Source organism: Mesoplodon densirostris, chromosome 20 (genome assembly GCF_025265405.1).
Source record: "Mesoplodon densirostris isolate mMesDen1 chromosome 20, mMesDen1 primary haplotype, whole genome shotgun sequence".
NCBI lineage: Eukaryota > Metazoa > Chordata > Mammalia > Artiodactyla > Ziphiidae > Mesoplodon > Mesoplodon densirostris.
The window spans coordinates 10390495-10410036 of record NC_082680.1 but is presented as its reverse complement, the minus strand read 5'-3'; the positions used below and the strand labels follow the sequence as shown (position 1 = coordinate 10410036).

Here is a 19542-nt window from a genome sequence, read left to right as displayed (position 1 = left end):
TGTAAATCTTGAAGACTCAGAAGTAACATATTTGGATTTAAATAAAAGCCTCCCTTCTGTGCATTTTTAGTACCAAAATGAGTAAATGTGTTTATAGAGAGAGAAGCAAAATCTGCTCTGTTATTAAAAAAACGTAATTTATCCAGTAGTTCCGCCGGGCAGGGAAACCACAGTTGGGGTACCGGTGCAGCTCTGCAGGCTTGAAACCACAGCGTGTCCGCAGCCTCTTTGGTTGGGGTGAGGGCAGCTGCTACAGGGAAACTCCCTGAATGTGCCCTGTCTGTAGGGCCAGCGACGTGGGGCCACGAGGCTGTGCTCGCTCTGCGGTGGGCTGAGCAGGGTGTGAGGTCTGAGGTCCAGGGGCGTGAATGTTCTCGTGGTTGGCACGGTTGCAGCGGGGACAGCGGGGCTGCAGCGCCAGCTTGGCGTTCTGATGGGGCAGCGCTGAGCACCTCACCCAGGGATGCCGAGCCAGGCGGGCTGTGCGTGCCCAGCGCGGCAGGAATAAAACTCCCCGCCTTCCCGCCAGGTCGGGGAAAGCAGACGGGGAAGCGTAAGTGTTAAATGCACGTAATGAAGCTGCAGTCACCTGGATCTGGGGTGGGGGGCGCCGCCTTTCTTCCTTCCCAGCTACGTAGGGCCCTCTTCACGGGGTTTATTTCATGCCTTTTAAGAAAGCGTTGAGCTTTAGGAACACGGACGCAGCTCTGAAAGCAACCTGACGTTGAGGAGCAGGCGGTTTGTTCTGGATTCTGCAGGTGCTGCCCTCACGGCTTTGTTCCTCGGAGCCCCGATTTCATAGGTAGTTTCGGTTTAATTACTGGAGCTGTTTAAAGTAAGACCTGTTCTTCCTTACTCTCGATTTTCTGCAATGTGCAGTGTTCCTGACTCAGGACAGACAGACAGAAGGACAGGAGAAGGAGAAAAAACTTTCCTTCCAACCCTACCCCCGGCGTTGAAGAGAAAAATAGAACGAAAGAATGCAATGCGTAAGGTACTACAGGTGACCTAGTAGCAGAGCATTTTCTGAGTTGATGCATTTTTTTCCTGATGAGACAAATTCCCGTCCTCGTATAGAAAGACACGAATGCAGGGCACAGAGGCGACAGGCCCAAGCTGGCAGGCAGACCGGTTCTTGAACACCTTCTGCCGGTCCCGGCCCTGCTTCTCTGCAGAGACCTTCAGATCCGCGTGATTTCAAGGTGGCAGGAGACTCAGACACCCTGTTGCCCGAAGTTCCTGTTTGCACACAGAAAACCAAGCCTCTGAGAAGGTGGGAGACAATGGCCAGCATCCCAGAGATAAATTATTGTTCACATCACCCATCATCCAGCACAAACGTGTCATGCATTTAAGAAGTACAGGTCCTGTACAAAAAACCCAAAGCCCAAGAAGAACTCACAGGCCAGGTGCGGTGTCAGAACAGGTGAGGGCAACACCAGCTACCTGGCCCCTGGGGGCAGGTCTGGGGTCAGGACTGGCTACGGCGTCTGCAGGGCCCCGTGTCCAAAGTCAGTTAGCCCAGACTCCGAGATGCCAGCAGCTAGAGCATCATACCAGGTGCGGAGCCCTCTGAGCCCGAGACCCCGCGAGGGTCACAGGCCCGAAAAGCTGCCCTGTCCGGGTAGAGGAGGACTTCGGCAGGCGGCAGAAACGCACGACATCTCAGAGGAGGAGTGCTGTGTGTCAGGACGTGAGAAGGCGGTTCCTGGAGGACCTTTGCCCGGAAACAGGGTGAGTCCGAGCGTGGGGACGTGGGGTTGGCGCAGGTGTGGTCAGAGGGCACCTGGTCCCTCGCACGCAGGAGCGTGCGGGCCCCTCCTCGGTTCCCGGGGTTTCAGCCTCTGTTGCCGTGAGTGCTTATGGGGCCCGTCTGGGCAGCGCTGGCGAGGCTGAGGCCGTGACCGTGAGGGCAACCGCGCTTGGCTCCGTTCCCGGGGCAGATCGGCGCGTGACGTCCTGAGCCCCGCCACGCTGTGCGCGACGGCGGCCGTGTGGGGATTTAACCAAGGGACAGACGCCAGGAAATCTGTCTCCTCCGAGGATTTTCGTTTTGCAAGGAGTTGAAAGAGGGGTGAGATTGGGGACTGAAGACTCACTGAGAAGGTTGTTCCAGAACTCTGTCGGGAAAATTCCACTCCCCGTGGGTGGAGGACAGAGAGGGAGAATCTGAGGTAGATCTTGCCGAATGAGGCACTTCTGTAAAGCAAAACAGCCAGTTGTGAGACGCCGAAGTCCCGTGAGCAGACAATGGTGGATCCGGGCAGCCGCTGCAGCGGTGGAAGTGGCCACAGGACGGCCGGGAAGCAGCATGCAGGACGCATGGGACAAGATGGCCCGCAAGACAGAGGATGGGAGTGGATCGGCCAAGGCAGTAACCGAACGGAGCCACCGGAGGGCAGGGAGCGGGTGGGCCCCAACCAGCAGCGGCTCTGGGCTCCCTCCTCCCCCGGCTTGCTGAGTGCTTAGAAAGAAACTGGGGTTGAGGACCAGCAGACCATGACTTTCTCGCTTCTTCCACAAGAAGTTTCAACAGTAACTGTGAAAGAGCCAGCAGCCAGAAGGAGAGCGAGTACCTGTGCTCCTTTACGCTCAGGTAGCACAAGGACTTCTCAGTGTCATGTAACGTTTTTCTTCCCTTTTTTTTTTTTTTTTTTTTTTGCGGTACGCGGGCCTCTCACCGCTGTGGCCTCTCCCGTTGCGGAGCACAGGCTCCGGATGCGCAGGCTCAGCGGCCATGGCTCACGGGCCCAGCCGCTCCGCGGCATGTGGGATCCTCCTGGACCGGGGCACGAACCCGTGTCCCCTGCATCGGCAGGCGGACTCTCAACCACTGCGCCACCAGGGAAGCCCTTTTCTTCCCTTTTTAACCTCTCTTTGGGAGCTGCCTTGCTCTGCCAGAGATGGCCTTCCGGGAGCCGTGAGCGCTTTGTCCTGAGCTGACCTGAAGGACCAGCCGGGCCTTTCCTCTTCAGAGACACAGAGCTGTGAGGCCAAGTCTCAGCACACGTGGGTGGGGTGGGCCGCTCTGCTACCGAAACCTTAACTGCTCGGTGATACACGGGGCAGTGGGACGCGAAATTGTGCTCCCGCTTCCTGCAGCCCTGGTCTCGGCAGTGGGCTTCCTCTGAGGGGTTCTGTACCGGTTCACAAAACAGCATGGAAGCTATTCCCCTTGAAGCCTGCCGGAGAGGAAAGCCATGTCTGTTTCTGTGGTACAGGGCAGCCCAAGCCACCTCCATAGGCTGTCCGCAAAGTGAAAAGACGACCCACGGAATGGCAGAAAATGCTTACGAATCGTGTATCTGCCAAGTGTGCATAACAAACAGCTTCTATAACTTACAGCTCAACGATCTAAAGAAAAATAGTCCAGTTCAGAAACGGACCAAGGATCTGAACGGACATTTCTACAGAGAAGATACACAGTCGGCCACACAGGGAAGGGTGTGCACCATCCTTAGTCCTTAGGGAAATGCAAACCAAAGCAACCATGAGGCACCACGTCACGCCCACGAGGATGACAGCGATAGAAAAGGGACATTAACAAGTGCCAAGAGGACGTGGAGAAGTCGAGAGCTGCATGCATCGCTGGTGGGTACGTGAAACGGGGCAGCTGCTGGAGAACAGTCTGTCCTTCCTGAAAAAGTGAAACGTGGAGTTGCCGTGTGGCCCAGCGTTTCCAGTCATACGTGTTTACTCAGGAGGTCTCACTCTGTAAGAACCCGGGGCTCCTTCCTAACCGCCGGCACCGGCCCGTCCCCACTGACGCGTGTTTACATTAGACCTGTGATGATCGGGGTCGCTCTGTGGGAGGGTGCACACGTGCGGGGACGGAGGCGTCTGTGGAGGTGAGCATAGCACGGGCGTCTTGGAGGGAACGGCGGCCCCCCAGCTTTGGCTGTGGGAGGGGCCGAGGGCCCGAGCCAGTTGCCCGCCCCGAGAGCAGGGTCCTCGTCTTCCCTCCCGGGAGGTGCGCGGGGACCCCGGAGGGAACGCGTGGCCCCGGGCAGGTGGTGATGGCAGGACTGGGCACTCAGGTCGTCGGGGGCGTCTGCGAACTCCAGGATCACTGTCACGCCTGAGTCCCGGCTTCAGGACGACCCCCAGGCCGCTCTCCAGCCCTGCCTGTCCAGCTGCAGTCTTCACTTAAAACAAGGTGTGGTGCCCTTGGACGGGCAGCCTCCCTTCCGATAAAATCAGAGACTCACGTGTCCGCCTCGGTCCAGCTCGGGAGTGCCGCACGGCGTGGGTGCAGCGTGAGGGGCTAACCGGCGAGCCCTTTCCACGCGGGTAGGCGTGCAGGGACAGCGCCTTCGGCCCCCTTGGCCACGTAGTGGGTCGTAAAGAGCCTCCCGCACTGTTCTCAGTCCTTGAGGAAGGGGACAGAGGTGTAAGCCTGTTTTCCTAGGGGGTTTTAAGTTACCTCTTTTCAGGCTAGAGAGCTGTGCAGGATTGTGACCTGCTGTGGGCTAAGAGGACTTCTTTGAGGCTAGTGTTTCTTCTCACTGTGTCTCCAAGCTTCACCCCACCTGCCCCCCCATCCCTGGTAGGCAGGCACCACAGCTGCCCAGCACCGGCCCGTCCACCATGGGGACAAGTTCCAGAAGTTCTCTCTCGAGGGCCCCGTGGAGCAGGGTTGTCAGGATGGAGACCTGGGGCAGAGCACAGCCCGGAGGCTCGGGAAGGACCTGGTCAAACAGAGAGGCTGCAGGTGGCCACCCGGGGACCGGACGGGGCTGGACACCGAGGGAACCCTGAGAGCTCGGCCGGGGCTTAGCTGCCTGTACAGGCCTCCTCGCAGGCAGACGTGGCCCTCATTCCTGCTCAGGTTTGGGGGTGCTGATGGTCCACAGGTGTCCAGGGGCACTGCTCAGCACCTGCGGATCTGGGGTGACGGTGCCCTTGCTGTAGGTGGTTGAGGGCAGGTGAGATCCGTGGCGCCAGCTGGACACCCTGGCATGGGGGGGACGACAGCGCCACCCGAGGCTTCATGCACAGCCCAAAGGGCGGGTCCGTGACGGCGACATGGGATGCAGCTCCGTGCTGTACCCCCGACGACCCGCCATCGCCTTCTCCTTGGTCTCCGCAGAGCCAGCTGGAGGCCCACCAGGAGGAGGGCATGGTGGTCTCACACATGGCCATTGCCGGCGTGGGCATCTGGATCGCCTTCACCTCAGGGTCCACGCTCCGCCTCTTCCACACAGAGACGCTCAAACATCTCCAGGACGTCAACGTCGCCACCCCGGTCCACCACATGCTGCCAGGTGAGCCCTGGGGCGCTGGTGGGCGGTGCCACATCCCCCGGGGCCGGGGCTCGGGGCTGTCGCGTGACCCGAACTAAAGCGCCCTTCTTAGAGGTCAGAGCCACCCATCGCAGACGGTTTAGTGCTGTTAATAAAGCACTGGGGCAGGGGGCAGGGGCAAGGATCTGAGGTTGAAGGTCAGAGAAAAGGAGACTCTCTGGTTGGGGGGCTCCACGGGGCTCCGCCAGCCCCACGCAGGAAGGGTGTTCCTGGCAGCGGGTGTCAAACCAGCCAAGGTGCGGGAGCGGGGTGTGGGAGCTGCATGTGGCTGGTGTGTGGCTAGTATGTACACGCGTGAGCTTGTTAGGTACGGACGGGCGTGTGGCTAGTACGTACACATGTGGGCTTGTTATGTACGGGCGTGTGGCTAGTATGTTCATGTGGGCTTGTTTTGTACGGGCGTGTGGCTGGTATGTACACCTGGGCTTGTTATGTATGGGCGTGTGGCTAGTATGTACACGTGTGGGCTTGTTATGTACGGGCACGTGGCTAGTATGTACACGTGGGCTTGTTATGTATGGGTGTGTGGCTAGTATGTACACACGTGAGCTTGTTAGGTACGGGTGTGTGGCTAGTATGTACACGTGTGGGCTTTTTATGTGTGGGCTTGTTATGTATGTGTGTGTGGCTAGTATGTACATGTGTGGGCTTGTTATGTACGGGTGTGTGGCTAGTATGTACACGTGTGGGCTTGTTATGTACGGGCGTGTGGCTAGTGTATATAAGCATGTTGCAAATGTGTGTATGTATGTAACTCGTATGTGTATGCGTTGCTTGCTGTGTACAGGTGTGTGTGCCTGGTGTGTACTGGCCCACATCTGCACAGGCCTTTTAAGGACCAGGCTCACGCCGCACGGCATTCCCCTCCTTTCCCACGTTGGCTGCATCTCCCGGCTCCCAGCTGGAGAAGAGAAAGATCTGGTGTGCAGCGCGTGGGCTCCCACCCACACCACGTGAACAGACCTGTGCAGGAAGCCCTCCCAGGGCGCTCGAGTCCCCAGTCCCCGTTGGAGCAAAGCCCAGCGGTCACGTACCCGTGACCACATAACCTGTTTGCACCTGGGCCACCGGCTTCACCTTGTTTTCTTTCCTTCTTTCCACCCCCCAGTTAACGACTCCCTTGTTTCTCATCCACCCGCGTGGCTTTCACTGTTCAGGTCAGGATCCTCCTGGGTTCCTGTGGAGCCAGGAGACCGTGTGGTCAGGTGGGGACACCTGGTGGCCCCATGTCCCCGGGCCCCTTGGCAGGTGTGCCCCCGCCTGCTGTCACCATCACTGCACACAGTCCCTGCCTCCCTCCTCGGGGCCCCCGCCACCCTGGGCCTCCTACCCCTGTGTCAGGACTTAGGGCTCTTTCACCCGAGCCCGCGTCCCATGCAGAAGGAGCCTTTGGGTGGCGTGCTCTCCCACATCTGCCTGCTGTGTGCGAAATACCTCCAAGTTCACCAATATCCGGGGATTTTGTGCTTTGTCTGCATCTCATATTTTACTCCCAGGTTTGTAGCTGCTGGACCTGGTGGACTGTGAGGAAGGTGGACAGTTAGAGCAGAAATCAGGGACACTTAGAATGAGAGTCCTCTTGCTGCGCCCGGGCAGTGGCTCTTGAATGTGGTCCTCAGAAAGGCGTCTGACGTTGGTCTGATTTTCTTACATTTTTGATAACAGGGAGGCCAGACACCCATGTCTTGTCTGTCCTTCTTTGAATCGTCTTACCCTTGGGCCAGTGTTTCACGGTGAGAAGTGTTTCATTGTGTCCTCTCTGACACTTAGATACTTGTGTCAGTGCGTGTTTGCACCCTGTGTGAGCCTGTGGAATTGCAGGTCCTTGGACCACCATCATCCTGGACACACGTATGTAAACCTCATTCTAGAGTTGTGTTCGTGACGTTGCCCAAATGGGTTTTTTACGTATATACGGCAATAACGTGTAAACTGTCCTTTCGTGCTCTCACTGGAATATAAAATTCCAGTAGGTTCTAGAGATGAAGACTTCCCAGGCCAGAAAGAACACAATTTGAAAAAGAAATTTACTATACTATACTATAACTCATGCCTTTTTTGTAGCAGAATTGAGAACCCTGTTTAGTTCCCTAGAGGTCTCAGTGTGCTTTCCCCTGTGGACTGTGACTCGTGTGATGAGCTGCATCTTTCTGTCCGGTGTGGAGCTCTGTTCTGAGCACCATTAGCTCGAGCGCTTTGCCATAAACCACATCATACTTGGCAGACACAGTGGATGACGATGCCTGGGGTCAGCACACACGTTTCGAGGGGCCGTTGGTCAACCTTCCCGGCCCCCGAGGTGGTTACAGCCCATGGTTCAGAGGGCGGCATCTCCTCCGGGTCATGAGGCTGCATGAGTCACGTCAGGATGCAGCTGTTTCCTCTTCGTCCAGAACAGTCAGGGGAGGGTATTTGGATGAAAAAGTGCTGAGACCCCCACCCCCCGTCAGAGTAGCCTTACCTGGTCCCCACTGAGTGAGCACATTGCTTTCCAGGGGTGACGTAACCAAATGAAGTGGCACAGTTTTCTGTCTAATACAAAAGTCAGTGTAACTTCTAAGAACCATCAACCACATCATAAGGGAATTCAGCAACTTAAACTAAACTCAAGGTTAATTATGAGTTAGGGAACAGACCGAGGAGTGGGTTTCGTGTCCCCTGGGCTCTGGTGCCATCCTTTGCTAACCAGCAGCTCCTGTACCAGCAGATGATCCCGAGCTAACTAGCAGCTTCTTTAACCAGCAGTTGATCCCGCACTAACCAGCAGCCCCTTAACCAGCAGTCGATCCCGCACTAACCAGCAGCCCCTTAACCAGCAGTTGATCCTGCACTAACAAGCAGCTTCCTTCACCAGCAGTTGATCCCGTGCTAACCAGCAGCCCCTTCACCAGTCGTTGATCCCATGCTAACCAGCAGCCCCTTCACCAGCAGTTGATCCTGAGCTAACCAGCAGCTCCTTAACCAGCAGATGATCCTGAGCTGACCAGCAGCCCCTTCACTAGCAGTTGATCCTGCGCTAACCAGCAGCCCCTTCACCAGCAGATGATCCTGAGCTAACCGGCAGCTTCCTTAACCAGCAGTTGATCTGGCGCTAAGCTGCCCGCCTCCCTGGTCTCTGTCCCGGTTGGGAGCCAGGAGTGGGTTCCAGTCATAGCCTTTCCAAGCACACTTGGAAGACTGGCTGCTTCTCCTACTCTCTCCCCTGTTTGTGTGTTTCTTGCGAGCATTTGAATAAACCTGGCCGGCCTCCCCGTGCTCCTGTGTCCCCGTGTGAGAGGACAGTGGGGTCCCCGGAGAGCGCGCATCACACAGCCGCCAGCTCCCCCTGCCCCTTCCTGTCGCTAACTCACTGCCGCCCCACGCCAACTGCAGCCTTTGTAGGCGTCTCTGCCCCACCCCTCCCGCCCCACCTCCCCCTTTGATGCTCAGTGGGTGGCCCCTCTGCCCGCAGCTTGGCCAGCTCAGAAGGCCCCAGCTGGCGCTTCCACAAGGAGTAGCCTGGACACCTCTCAGCAGCTCTGTCTGCAGACCCTCCGGAATGGGAAAATGTCCACGTTCCCTAGTTACCATTCAGTTAAACTTTCATATGTGAAATTAAAGATGAATCCTAGACCACTTTGAAAATGGAACAAACCATCATTCGCTGGAACTGAAGGCTTTCAAACTAGTTAGAAAGAAAAACATCCCGGTTTTCCCTGCTTTCGTGTTTGTTATGATGAAGTGAAGGTTTGGGGGTGTCCTCCCAGGAGCACCTCCCAGAAGCCCCGGGGTTGTTTCCGTTGGTCTTTCCCACCGACCATGTAGTTTTTCCCCTTCTCGTCATGTTTCGTAACCTTTCCCCACACGCTGACTTTTCCCCATCCCGACGCCACACAGGGCACCTTCTGTGCCTTTGAATTGTTTTGTCCTTTCTCTTTAGAAAGATCCACTTCTGGAGAGAGGAGTTTCTTTACAAAGACTAAAGAGTTTCCCAGATTTTCACTGCCTATAACGTAACACAGATGTAAAAGCTGGAGACAGGACGAAAAGTCAGATGTTCCTAATATGCTATTTACAGGCAAAGAGGCGGGAAGATTCCTAAGGGGGATAAAAGGTCACTTTCAGAATGCATTTATGAATGAAAATAAGTAGTAAACTTTTTTTTTTTTTTTTTTGCGGTATGCGGGCCTCTCACTGTTGTGGCCTCCCCCGTTGCGGAGCACAGGCTCCGGACGCGCAGGCTCCGGACGCGCAGGCTCAGCGGCCATGGCTCACGGGCCCAGCCGCTCCGCGGCATATGGGATCCTCCCAGACCGGGGCACGAACCCGTATCCCCTGCATCGGCAGGCGGACTCTCAACCACTTGCGCCACCAGGGAGGCCCAGTAGTAAACTTTTATCCTTTGTAATTTGAAAGTAAGATCTTCTTAATGTTTTTATTAGTGGTTGGAAATATTTCACATCATATTTTATGAGGATCTGTTAACCCTCACTGTGGAGGTGGGCTGTTTGAAATTCCCTTTTCCTCACTAGTTTTCTTTAAAGACAAGTGGTAGATTAAAAGTATTTCATTTGCTTCTTTAGTAGTCCTAGGCCAATATTTTAAAAATGATATATTCTCTGTGAAAGAAAATTTAACTCACAAATTCCTTTTTTGGAGAAGAATTAAAGGAAACTCAGTTTCCCAGACCAAAATATTTCAGGACGATCAAATAAATCACAAAACAGTTTATTCATACAAACAGTTTTCGCTTATATGCAGGACTTGGCTGCCAAAATGAGGGTGTGGGTGGACTTAAATGATATAAAAACCCACAGCCAACCTCTGAACCGAGCCCTGAGACCACGTCATGAGAGTCTGCTTGTTTTTATTGTTCCCAATACTTTCGTGTGTTAAAAAGGAAATTTATTCACATCTAGGACCACAGGGCTATACTACTGCCCCAGTTTCTATATTCCTTCCAGGAGGGTGGCTTCAGAAAGTGGCTGCAAAAGGGAAATAATAGCTCTGTCCCCTGTCCATCCTGTTGTCATGACATTCTCCACGTTGGTGTTGAAAAGTAAGATATCCAGATGGAAAGTAACCTGCTGCCCCCGTGCACCAGGGCAGTGGCGGAGGCCGTACTTCCCTGGAACAAAACAAAACACAGAGCAGTGAGCCAGTTCCCAAAGTCGCCTCCACCAGCTGCTTCCACCAAAGGTTCCAGGAGGGTTGGAGAGGAGGGTCTCAGCTTTGCGGGTTTGCTTTCTGTCTCGAGCGTAGCTGTGGGGAATCTTTAGGTCACGTGGCATCAGGTGAGGCTTCTGCTCTGGAAGGCACACCCGTGTGTCCTGGGACGTTCCCTGGTCCATGGAGCTCCTCTCCAAAGGGCTGCCCCACGATGGGACCACCTGCTCCTGGATAGCAATCGTTGTGAGCTGTGCCCAAAGCCGTGTTTCTAAATGGCTTCTGCAGTTCTCCCTGGCGTTTGGAAATGACAGCTCCCGGCCCAGGTGTAGACAGACACGCAGGTCCCAGGCATCTCTAAAGCCCCAGCTGCTCCCATGGGCACGCATTTGGGTTCCTGGGAACTTACTACATTAGCTTTTCTTCAAAAAATATGCCTGTATTTAGAGGTAAAACCAGATCTTTAGTTTTTGTAGCCATTGTCTCGATTTGGTTTCAGTGTTCCTTTGGTTTCAGTGTTCCGTTGCCTAAATAACCATAAAATAACTTCAGTGGACATGGTGACCTGCCTTTGGCTTTGGTGTTTAGACCATTTGTTTTCATGCTTTTTATCTGAGATGAACTTAGATCAAACGCAGAGATACTGAAAATGACTCATTTCTGGAGAGCAGAAGGATCCAGCTGTTCTGAAGTGCCCTCCAGTCCCTCCTGGGAGCAGCCCGCACGACCCTTCTCTGCTCTCCAGCTTCAGTGCTGAGCAGAGATGCCAGGAGGGGCTTAAAGCCCCTGTCGAAGGTGGTGGTGCTGTGGGCAGGGTCAGGGCAGGGGTGGGATGCTCGGGGCCCAGACTCAGTCCCTGAGACGAGAGTCACGGGGAGACACGCACCTTTCACTCCACTTCCTAACGTTGTCAGGCTGACCCACCTCTCTGGGCCTCAGAGCCTCGACTGCAAAACAAAACAAAGCAGAGCAAACAGCCAGAAGCTCCAAAGCCCTTGGACTCCAGTGTTTGGTATCCGCGTTTCCTGGACTTCCCCACCGAGGCCGTGAGTGGTCTCCGTCCGACGGAACCTTTGGGTGGTCGCTTGCGTCTCTCCCCTGTGATGCTGAGCACGGGCTGCGCTGGGAGCCCGTCCTACCTGTGAGGTCTCCTCTTACCTGCCTAGGGGGGCTCTTGCTCACACAGGGCTGCCGTCTGACATGTGCGTGTGTGCGCATGTGTATACGTGTGTGTGTGCAGCTCTGCTTGGAAGTGGATGATTTACATGGAGGGTTCGGGCCAGGGGTGTGTGAGATCGGCTCTGGAAGGGCCACCCCAGCGGTGCTGAGAGCACCGTGCACGTGTCCTGAGGCCGTGGCCGTGCTGTGCCGGGGTGCAGCCAGGACGCCCCCCAGATCTCTCTCTTGCTCGTCCGGCTGAAGGAGTCGCAGTGTGTGGCTAGAGCTCCGGTGACACCCGCTGGCCGGGAGGGCTCGGGGCTGCCCGGGGAGCATTCTGGCGGGTCTGTAGGGCTTCCGGGCACTTCCCAGGGCCCCTGCCCCAGCGTGTGGGCTGCAGAGGCCAGACTGTGGGGCACAAGCCTCTCCTGTCCCCCAGGACACCAGCGGCTGTCTGTGACCAGCCTGCTCGTCTGCCACGGCCTGCTGATGGTCGGCACCAGCCTGGGCGTCGTGGTGGCCCTGCCCGTCCCTCGTCTGCAGGGGATCCCTAAGGTGACTGGTGAGTACACCCCCCGAGCGCCTGCATCTCCCAGGCCTCCGTCCTGTACTGTACTCTCGTCAAGCCCCTGGGTCTGTGGTCAGCTGTGTCTTTGCTTAAACAGTGTAAATTACGTAGGTGGTTTTCTCTCTCCCTTCGTCCCTTCCTTTCTTCCTTCCTTTCTTTCCTACTATAAAGACTATGTCTATTAATTTGAATCATCAGGTCATACTTTTGTCTTCCCGTTTCTGACGTCAGTGGTCCAGGGAGACCCTTATCCCCAAGACGTGTTTGCACGTTACCTTTTTTGCCAGCTGTTGGTTTTGATCATTCTATACAGTTTTGCTCAGTGAAAATGGATGCTTTTTATGTTTTGCAAAGGAGGAGGCCCAGCATCTGAGAAAGCTCAGTTGTGCTGTTTTGCAGTGTTGTGGGGAGTTCAAACGGGCACAGCCTTTTTGGAAAGCACATTGGTGTTTAGGACTTGAAGATGCTTTTGCGTCAGGAGTCAGGGTTTCCGATTCAGGAGTCTGTCTCGTGAAGCAGCCAAATCTAGGAATAAACCATGATGCAGAAAGAACAAGAAACAGCCTAAACATCCAAAATTAGGAGTAGGGAGACGCTTAAGACAGTGGTCACGTTGCCATTTTAGAACGTAACACAGCCAGTGAAAATGATGTTTGCAGAGAGCTTGGCATGATACAGAGAAATGTTAATTCCGTAAGTTAAGTAAAACCAAGATCTTAAAATTTTATGTCGATTATGTAATAACTCTCAGAGAAAAAGATTTGTAGGAAACTCATTGAAACGTTAATAAAGATCTCCATCTATAGTTTCTTCCTGCTGTCAACACTGGAGTATTTCACTCTGACTGCAGGCAGCCTTTCCTTCCCTCAACAAGCTCTCACGGGTCTACTGCAAATAGGTCTGTGCTTTAGATAAATTCCTATTGTCATGATCCACCTGTTAGGATCATGGAATTCCAACTTGGTGTATTCATTTCTTAACTGCTCTCTCCGTTATGACCTGCCTGTGATACACGCAGAAGCTGTACATGGTGACTATGGGCAGTTTGAGTGGTAAAGGCTCAGGAGTCAGAAGCCCTTCATGTCACAGCTGGGGGGACGTTCCTCCCCGACAACCAAACAGCTGATCTCCTGCTGGGTCTCACGTCACCGTTCCATTGGTTTTTCTCCATAGTTTTGCTAACTTGTACCTTTTTAAAAAAAGAAGTCTTTAATTGTGCCGTTTTCGCATTTTCTATAATTGTCTCATAGTGTATGTATTCCTCTCCAACTGCTTTCTTTCCACATTATTTCTGAGGTGCGTCCTTGTTGGTCACGTGACTGTAGCTCATGCGTGTCACTGCTCTGTAGCGTGGCTTTGTTCCCCATGTGACGTACAGTGGGTATTTAGTTGTTTCCTGTTCTGTGTGTTACGTGCTATGCCTCTGTGGGGGTTCCTCTGGCCACCCCTTCTTTTAGGGACTTGGGTTCCTCTGGCTGTGTGTCCGGGAGGGGACCACAGGTGTGTAGGAAACACTCACATTCAGGTTCACCAGGTGATGCTGGGATGTTCCCCTGGGCTGTCGCGTCAGATCACACCTCCATGCCTGGTGTCTGGGCGTCCCCATCCCTTCACCCTCCCCCAGTACCTGCTGTTGGTGGAGTTCTTGACTTGTCCTTCAGCTCATTGAGGAAGTCACCTCGCCCAGCTGAGGAATCCTGTAATGTCCTCTGCTTCGGCCAGAGTGGGAGGGAGGTGCCAGGGCCCTGTTTCAGCCTCAAAGCATTTGGTGAAAAGGGCATCTACCCCCCATTTCTGTCACCTCACCTACGAGGCGCTTAAAAATGGACATCCCGTTCCCGCCTGGCCCTTGGAGTCTCGGTGTTATGGGGGAGTCTGCATTTCATAAAAAAGACCTACAGGGAGTTTCTGGTGCTCCTTTTAAAATTCAATTCACATCACCCTTGAACTGAAGAGCCCCCATTTTATGTTTTTTTTTTTTTTTTTTTTGCGGTATGTGGGCCTCTCATTGTTGTGGCCTCTCCCGTTGCGAAGCACAGGCTCCGGACGCGCAGGCTCAGCAGCCATGGCTCATGGGCCCAGCCGCTCCGCGGCATGTGGGATCTTCCCAGACTGGGGCACGAACCCGTGTCCCCTGCATCGGCAGGCGGACTCTCAACCACTGCACCACCAGGGAAGCCCAAGAGCCCCCATTTTAATCAATACCATAGGACTAACTTATTCTAAACCACAGAATCTTTTTGAAATGAAAAATGGCAGGAAGCTAGTTTAGGCATCTTATTCCTAACATTGACATGTTTCAGGCATTTAAGTTTTTAAAACCAAGATTTAGGAAAATTTTTCCTAAATATATTATCTTAGAGCAGACGAGAAGGCATTTATACAGAGAACAGGAAAATAGCTACTTTATCACTTTCAAAGTACAATGCAAGTACCAGAGCTGAGATACCGCTGACGAAAACCACAGTTGTATTTTAGACCATGGTTTTGAGGGCATTCTTGGACTTCACTAGAAATCCACGAGAACGTGGTCTGGAAGCTGTTTTCACTCTGAGCTGTCGAGTGCTGGGTTTTACCGTGTGGATGGGGGGTGCCCGGGGCCCTGCCTGGCATGCGGGGCCCTGCTGAGCACTGTGCCCTTTCAGGACGAGGCCTGGTCTCCTACCATGCTCACAACGGGCCCGTCAAGTTCCTGGTCGTGGCCACAGCCGCCCCCAAAGCGGACAGAGACAAACCCAGGGACAGCCCGCCCCCCGGTGCCGACCCCCAGGATGAAGACCAGAGGGACGCGCTCCCCAGTGAGGGGCCCGGGCCCTGCCCGAGCCGCAGCGGCCCCGACGCCATCTGGCTGGGGTCTTCGCTCGGCTCCCTCGCCCAGGCCAGCGACGTCTCCTCCACGTCTGGGTCCCCGACGCCTTCCCAGGGCTCAGGCTCCCTGGGGCCCCGCTCAGAGGAGAGCTTGGTCCAGGACCCCCTGCGGCTCCCCTGCAGCTCCCCGGGCCGAGGGCGGCGGGCCAGGAAGGCCAAGGCCAGCTCTGTGCTGGTGGCCTGCGGGGGACAGGGCCACCGGCGGGTGAGCAGGAAGGCCAGGCAACAGCGGCCGGAGGAGCTGGCCTCGTCCGTCATGGTCTGGCAGATTCCCCTGCTGAACGTGTGAGCCAGGGTCAAGATCCGGGGGTGGCCTTTCAGCCAAGTCACACACCCGGAGCGGTCCTGCCGCATCTGCGCTGCCTGGGCATGAATCGCCAGCCGTCTCGGGGCCGAAAAGTGCAATATCGTCAAGGAGGCTTCTCCGGCAGCGCCTCCCTCCACCCCACGCAGGGGAGCCCCGTGTGAACGCGCACGAGGAAGGGGGGTGGACGCCGTGTTTGAGTGGGTGGGGGTCCCGGGAGGATGCTGCACCTCTGACCCCCATGGTCCTTAATAAACACGGGACGCTGCAGACCTGTTCTCGTAGCCTGTCGCCTAGAGAGCTTTCAGACTCAGAGCTCATGGGGAAATACAGCATATTCACTGGTGGAGGGGTTTATTAACAATTCTTAAAGTAATTGTACTTGATTCAGATTCACTACTTTTATTTATATTGTATATCTTTTAACTCCAGAATAGAATTTGTAACAATGAAGAAAGCCAGGTAACACATACCAGGCCAGGTGGTGTTATATGTTTTCTGAGTTGAACTGAGTTTTCCAAAGTGGTATAATGCGTGTACTGTATATTTTTAACAAAGTAGTATTTTTATATCGCATTTTTCTATTAAAAAAATTAACGAAGTTTTAGCCACTATGTTATCTGTAACATTTCACAAATAATGTTTGCTTTGAGCCAAACTCCTCTGTGCCTATCAACATTTAGACTCAAGCGTCAATGCCAAAATATCCACGTTGGAGACGTGTGTGTTTTAGTGTCTCAGGAGATGTAGAAGGTGTCTTGGTCCATCCTTTCCTGCTGTGTTTGCATCTGTCGACCGGGGACGCTTCTAGCTTTGAATGCATGTCCTAAAGGACGCACGGTGCCGGTCAGGGTGGGCGCCGGTGCTGGCGGCGGACACAGGACACAGGAAAGGTGGCCCTTGGTCGGTAGACGGGCACTTAGGGCCCCGTCTGTGGGCGTCGTGCACAAGTGATCCGTGAGTTCGCTATGCTCCACGTGTAGTTATCTATCAATGTTCTACTTACGGGATGTTTAAATAAACAATGCAGGTCCACCCGAGATGAACGTCTCAGCACTTTACAGGTGACTAAAAATGCTAATTTTATGACTTTGCCAAATATTTTCCAAGGTGCATGTGTGCCCCCATGTGAAAGAAATATCTCCCCCAGCCTTCCTTAAACTATTAGCTGCTATCTTACTTCATGAATAAAGTCTTTTTATTTAAAAATACAATATTGTGAGTTGCCTTTTTTCCTGTGAAACGCAAATGGGCAGTTAGGTTCGAGGGACGGTCAGGTGGTCCTTTCCAATGTGGCATCCCCACGTGCTGGTTTGGGAGTTTACGTGTGGATTCCAGAGACGGGTACAATGTACGTGTGAAAGAGTGCTTTGAATTCCAAGTCGGTGCTGAGAAACTCTCTAGAGGCGCGTGTACTTGCCTGTTTTTATTTTGAGTGACATCATGAGTTGAATTAGTTTAAAATATATAAAATATATAAATATATATTTTATATATTTTTATATTTTTTATATTTATATTATAAATATATATATTATATATTAAAATATATAAAATATAAAGAGAAGTGTCTAAAGTCAGCTCCATACTGTTTGCACTGATTAAAAATATACAGTTTCTCCGTGTTTTCAGTGTCCACATAAAACAGAAGTACTTGGATATGCCTTTTACTTAAACCTTGATGCTCAAAGACTGTTCGGTCTTCATCAGTACCTCAGAAAACTCAACTTACCACTACTACATTTTCTTATGGGATAAATAAGTAAAAAATAAAAATGGTGCCAGCCGAGGTTTCCACTTACATTGTAATATTGGTGACGTATTTAGGAAAGCCTTGCTGTCACTCACGCCCATCTGTCACTTTACCAGCTTTTACTTTCCAGCTGTGTGGTGAAGCTTTCAACATCACTTTATTCTATTCCCATCTTCTAATTAAAGTGTGAGCAGTCACTCCGGGACCCGGCCCTGCTGAGAGCCCCTGGTTCCAGCGTGGGAGAGGGACGCTGTGCCTTTTGAACCTGCAGTGCTCAGAGCAGGAGTCCGGACCCTGGAGCCCGGAGAGGAGGTTTCCTTCCAGACGGTCTCTTTCCGGTGACAGGACTCCGGGCCTGAACAGAATTCATGCTGGGCTGGAGGACTCCCTGAATTAGAACATGTAACTGCTTCTCTCTCTGACACGCTGCAGGAAATGGGATTCTTTGCAAGTGGAATCATCTGATTTGATTCTCTAAATCATGTCCCGAAGTATCTTTTTCTGTAAATATTTTCATATATTGAATTTGATAAAAATGTTCTAGATCCTGGGGACAGAGGGATAATTATAGCCACAGTTTTCTCATCTGTCAAATGGACATAATTTAAGCCCTAGCGACTGCACATTTTTTGGGTGGCTTTTAGATTTATACATGCATGAAAGCATTTCATAAAACTGGATATTTTTCAGGCATAAAGCTTTCAAAGTAGTGGGAGCTCTGCATTGACATAGAACCGCCATCAGATGCCAAGTCATGGCTCCTGAGGGAAGCAGTGTGTGGAGATTGCAGCCACTTCACTTATTTTCTTTTAAAAAAAAACTGAGTGAGGGCTTCCCTGGTGGCGCAGTGGTTGAGAGTCCGCCTGCCGATGCAGGGGACACGGGTTCGTGCCCCGGTCCGGGAGGATCCCACATGCCGCGGAGCGGCTGGGCCTGTGAGCCATGGCCGCTGAGCCTGCGCGTCCAGAGCCTGTGCTCCGCAACGGGAGAGGCCACAGCAGTGAGAGGCCCGCGTACCGCAAAAAAAAAAAAAAAAAACCTGAGTGAATGTGGAAATAAAAATGAGTAGATGATTGCATGGTGCTCTTCTGGAGGTTTCCTTACCTGTGTGTCGGTTCTAATCCAGGCCCAGGGCGTTTCCTGCTCCCTGGGAAACCTCTTCTCCCTTCATCCCCTCCGCCACCCTGCCGGCGGGCACACACACCCCTGCGGCCCCCGCCCAAGGCCCCAGCAGCGCGTTTGTTGGGCTGGCAGGGCTGCCCTCAGAGTCTGAAAGAATTAACCCTTGCAAAGTGGGTTAGTGAGTTCTTTGCTGCCTGACAGCTTCTGGGGGATGAAGGCACATTTCTGCAGCATCTTAATGGGGGAAATGCCATCCTGGTCCTTCCAGGTGGATTCCTGGTGCCTCCTTCGCCTTCCAGGCCCGTATCTGGTGACACTTCTGCCTGGTTCTGGTAAGAACAGGCCGAGTCCTGGTTCCGAGGTAGACAGGGGCCGAGTCAGGGCAGAAACTTCCGTGTTGTCACCTGTTAATGGAAGGCTGTGACCCTGGAGCTTCGCCTGTCCCCCGGGCCCCACTGCAGTGCGGGGCCCAGGGCAGCTCATTGCAGCCTCGCAGACACGGGGCCAGGACCGCTGTGCTCACGTCCCCCCGCAGATGGACACCGGCTCGGAGAAGGGCCAGCGGGCTGGGCCGGGCAGCGGGGAGGCCAGTTGGCGGGTGCACTGAGGCTGCAGGAGATGCCAGCAGAGGGACTGGAATAGGCCCGCGTGCTTCCCCGAAGTTACCAGATCTTGGATGACAGGGCTGGACTCACAGAGGAGGAAGGAGGGAGACAAGGGCTGGAGCCTCTACTGGGAGGCTAGGGAGTGGCCAGGACTGTGTGACCGGCTGCCTGGAGCCCAGCCAGGGCACGGAGCAGGGAGACCAAGGGCTGGGAGCACAGACCTCAGAAAAGCCGCCCACGGAAATCGGGGATCCAGGAGCTCTTCCCTCAGTGTTTCCTGCCACTTGCTGCGATAATCAAGCACCCATTAGCGCGTCTTGCCTCCTGGAAGTTCCGAACCCGGTTGCGTCCACCTGCATCCAGGGGGTATTGGTAAGTCAGGGTCACATAGACCACCTTGTCTGGCGTGTACAGCCAAGGACGTAGGGCTGCCTTTTAGGGGATGACCTTCCTGAGTGTCCGGGATGCTGTTTGCTGCCTGACGGCAAAGCCAGGGCGTGTGTGGAGCGTGGGCAGCAGGCTGGGGGCAGCAAAGCTGAGGCCTAGGTGGTGGGGGCCTGCCCAGAGCCAGCGGAGCCCCCGAAGGGATGGTGCAAGCCTCTGAGAAGCAGCCAGGAAGCCTTCTTCCCCAGCGTCCGCAGGTGAGCTGTCAGGGCCGGACACCTGCGCCAGGCGAGGAAGGGGACAGCGCGTGTGATGCTCCAGTCCGTAAGTAA

At 54.0% G+C, this 19542-nt stretch overlaps 1 protein-coding gene across 3 annotated transcripts in view; it reads left to right on the top strand.

Moving 5' to 3' along the window:
- Window positions 1-16528, top strand: part of ARHGEF10 (Rho guanine nucleotide exchange factor 10) — an 88599-nt gene extending 72071 nt beyond the window's left edge. For all 3 annotated transcript variants that reach the window (XM_060085739.1, XM_060085740.1, XM_060085738.1), the window contains 3 exons: window positions 5090-5264; window positions 12046-12168; window positions 14820-16528. In XM_060085739.1, the coding sequence (XP_059941722.1) occupies window positions 5090-5264; window positions 12046-12168; window positions 14820-15331 (810 nt within the window). In that variant the 3' untranslated portion in view covers window positions 15332-16528. The remainder of the gene's footprint in view (window positions 1-5089; window positions 5265-12045; window positions 12169-14819) is intronic.
- The last annotated feature ends 3014 nt before the right edge of the window (window positions 16529-19542 follow it).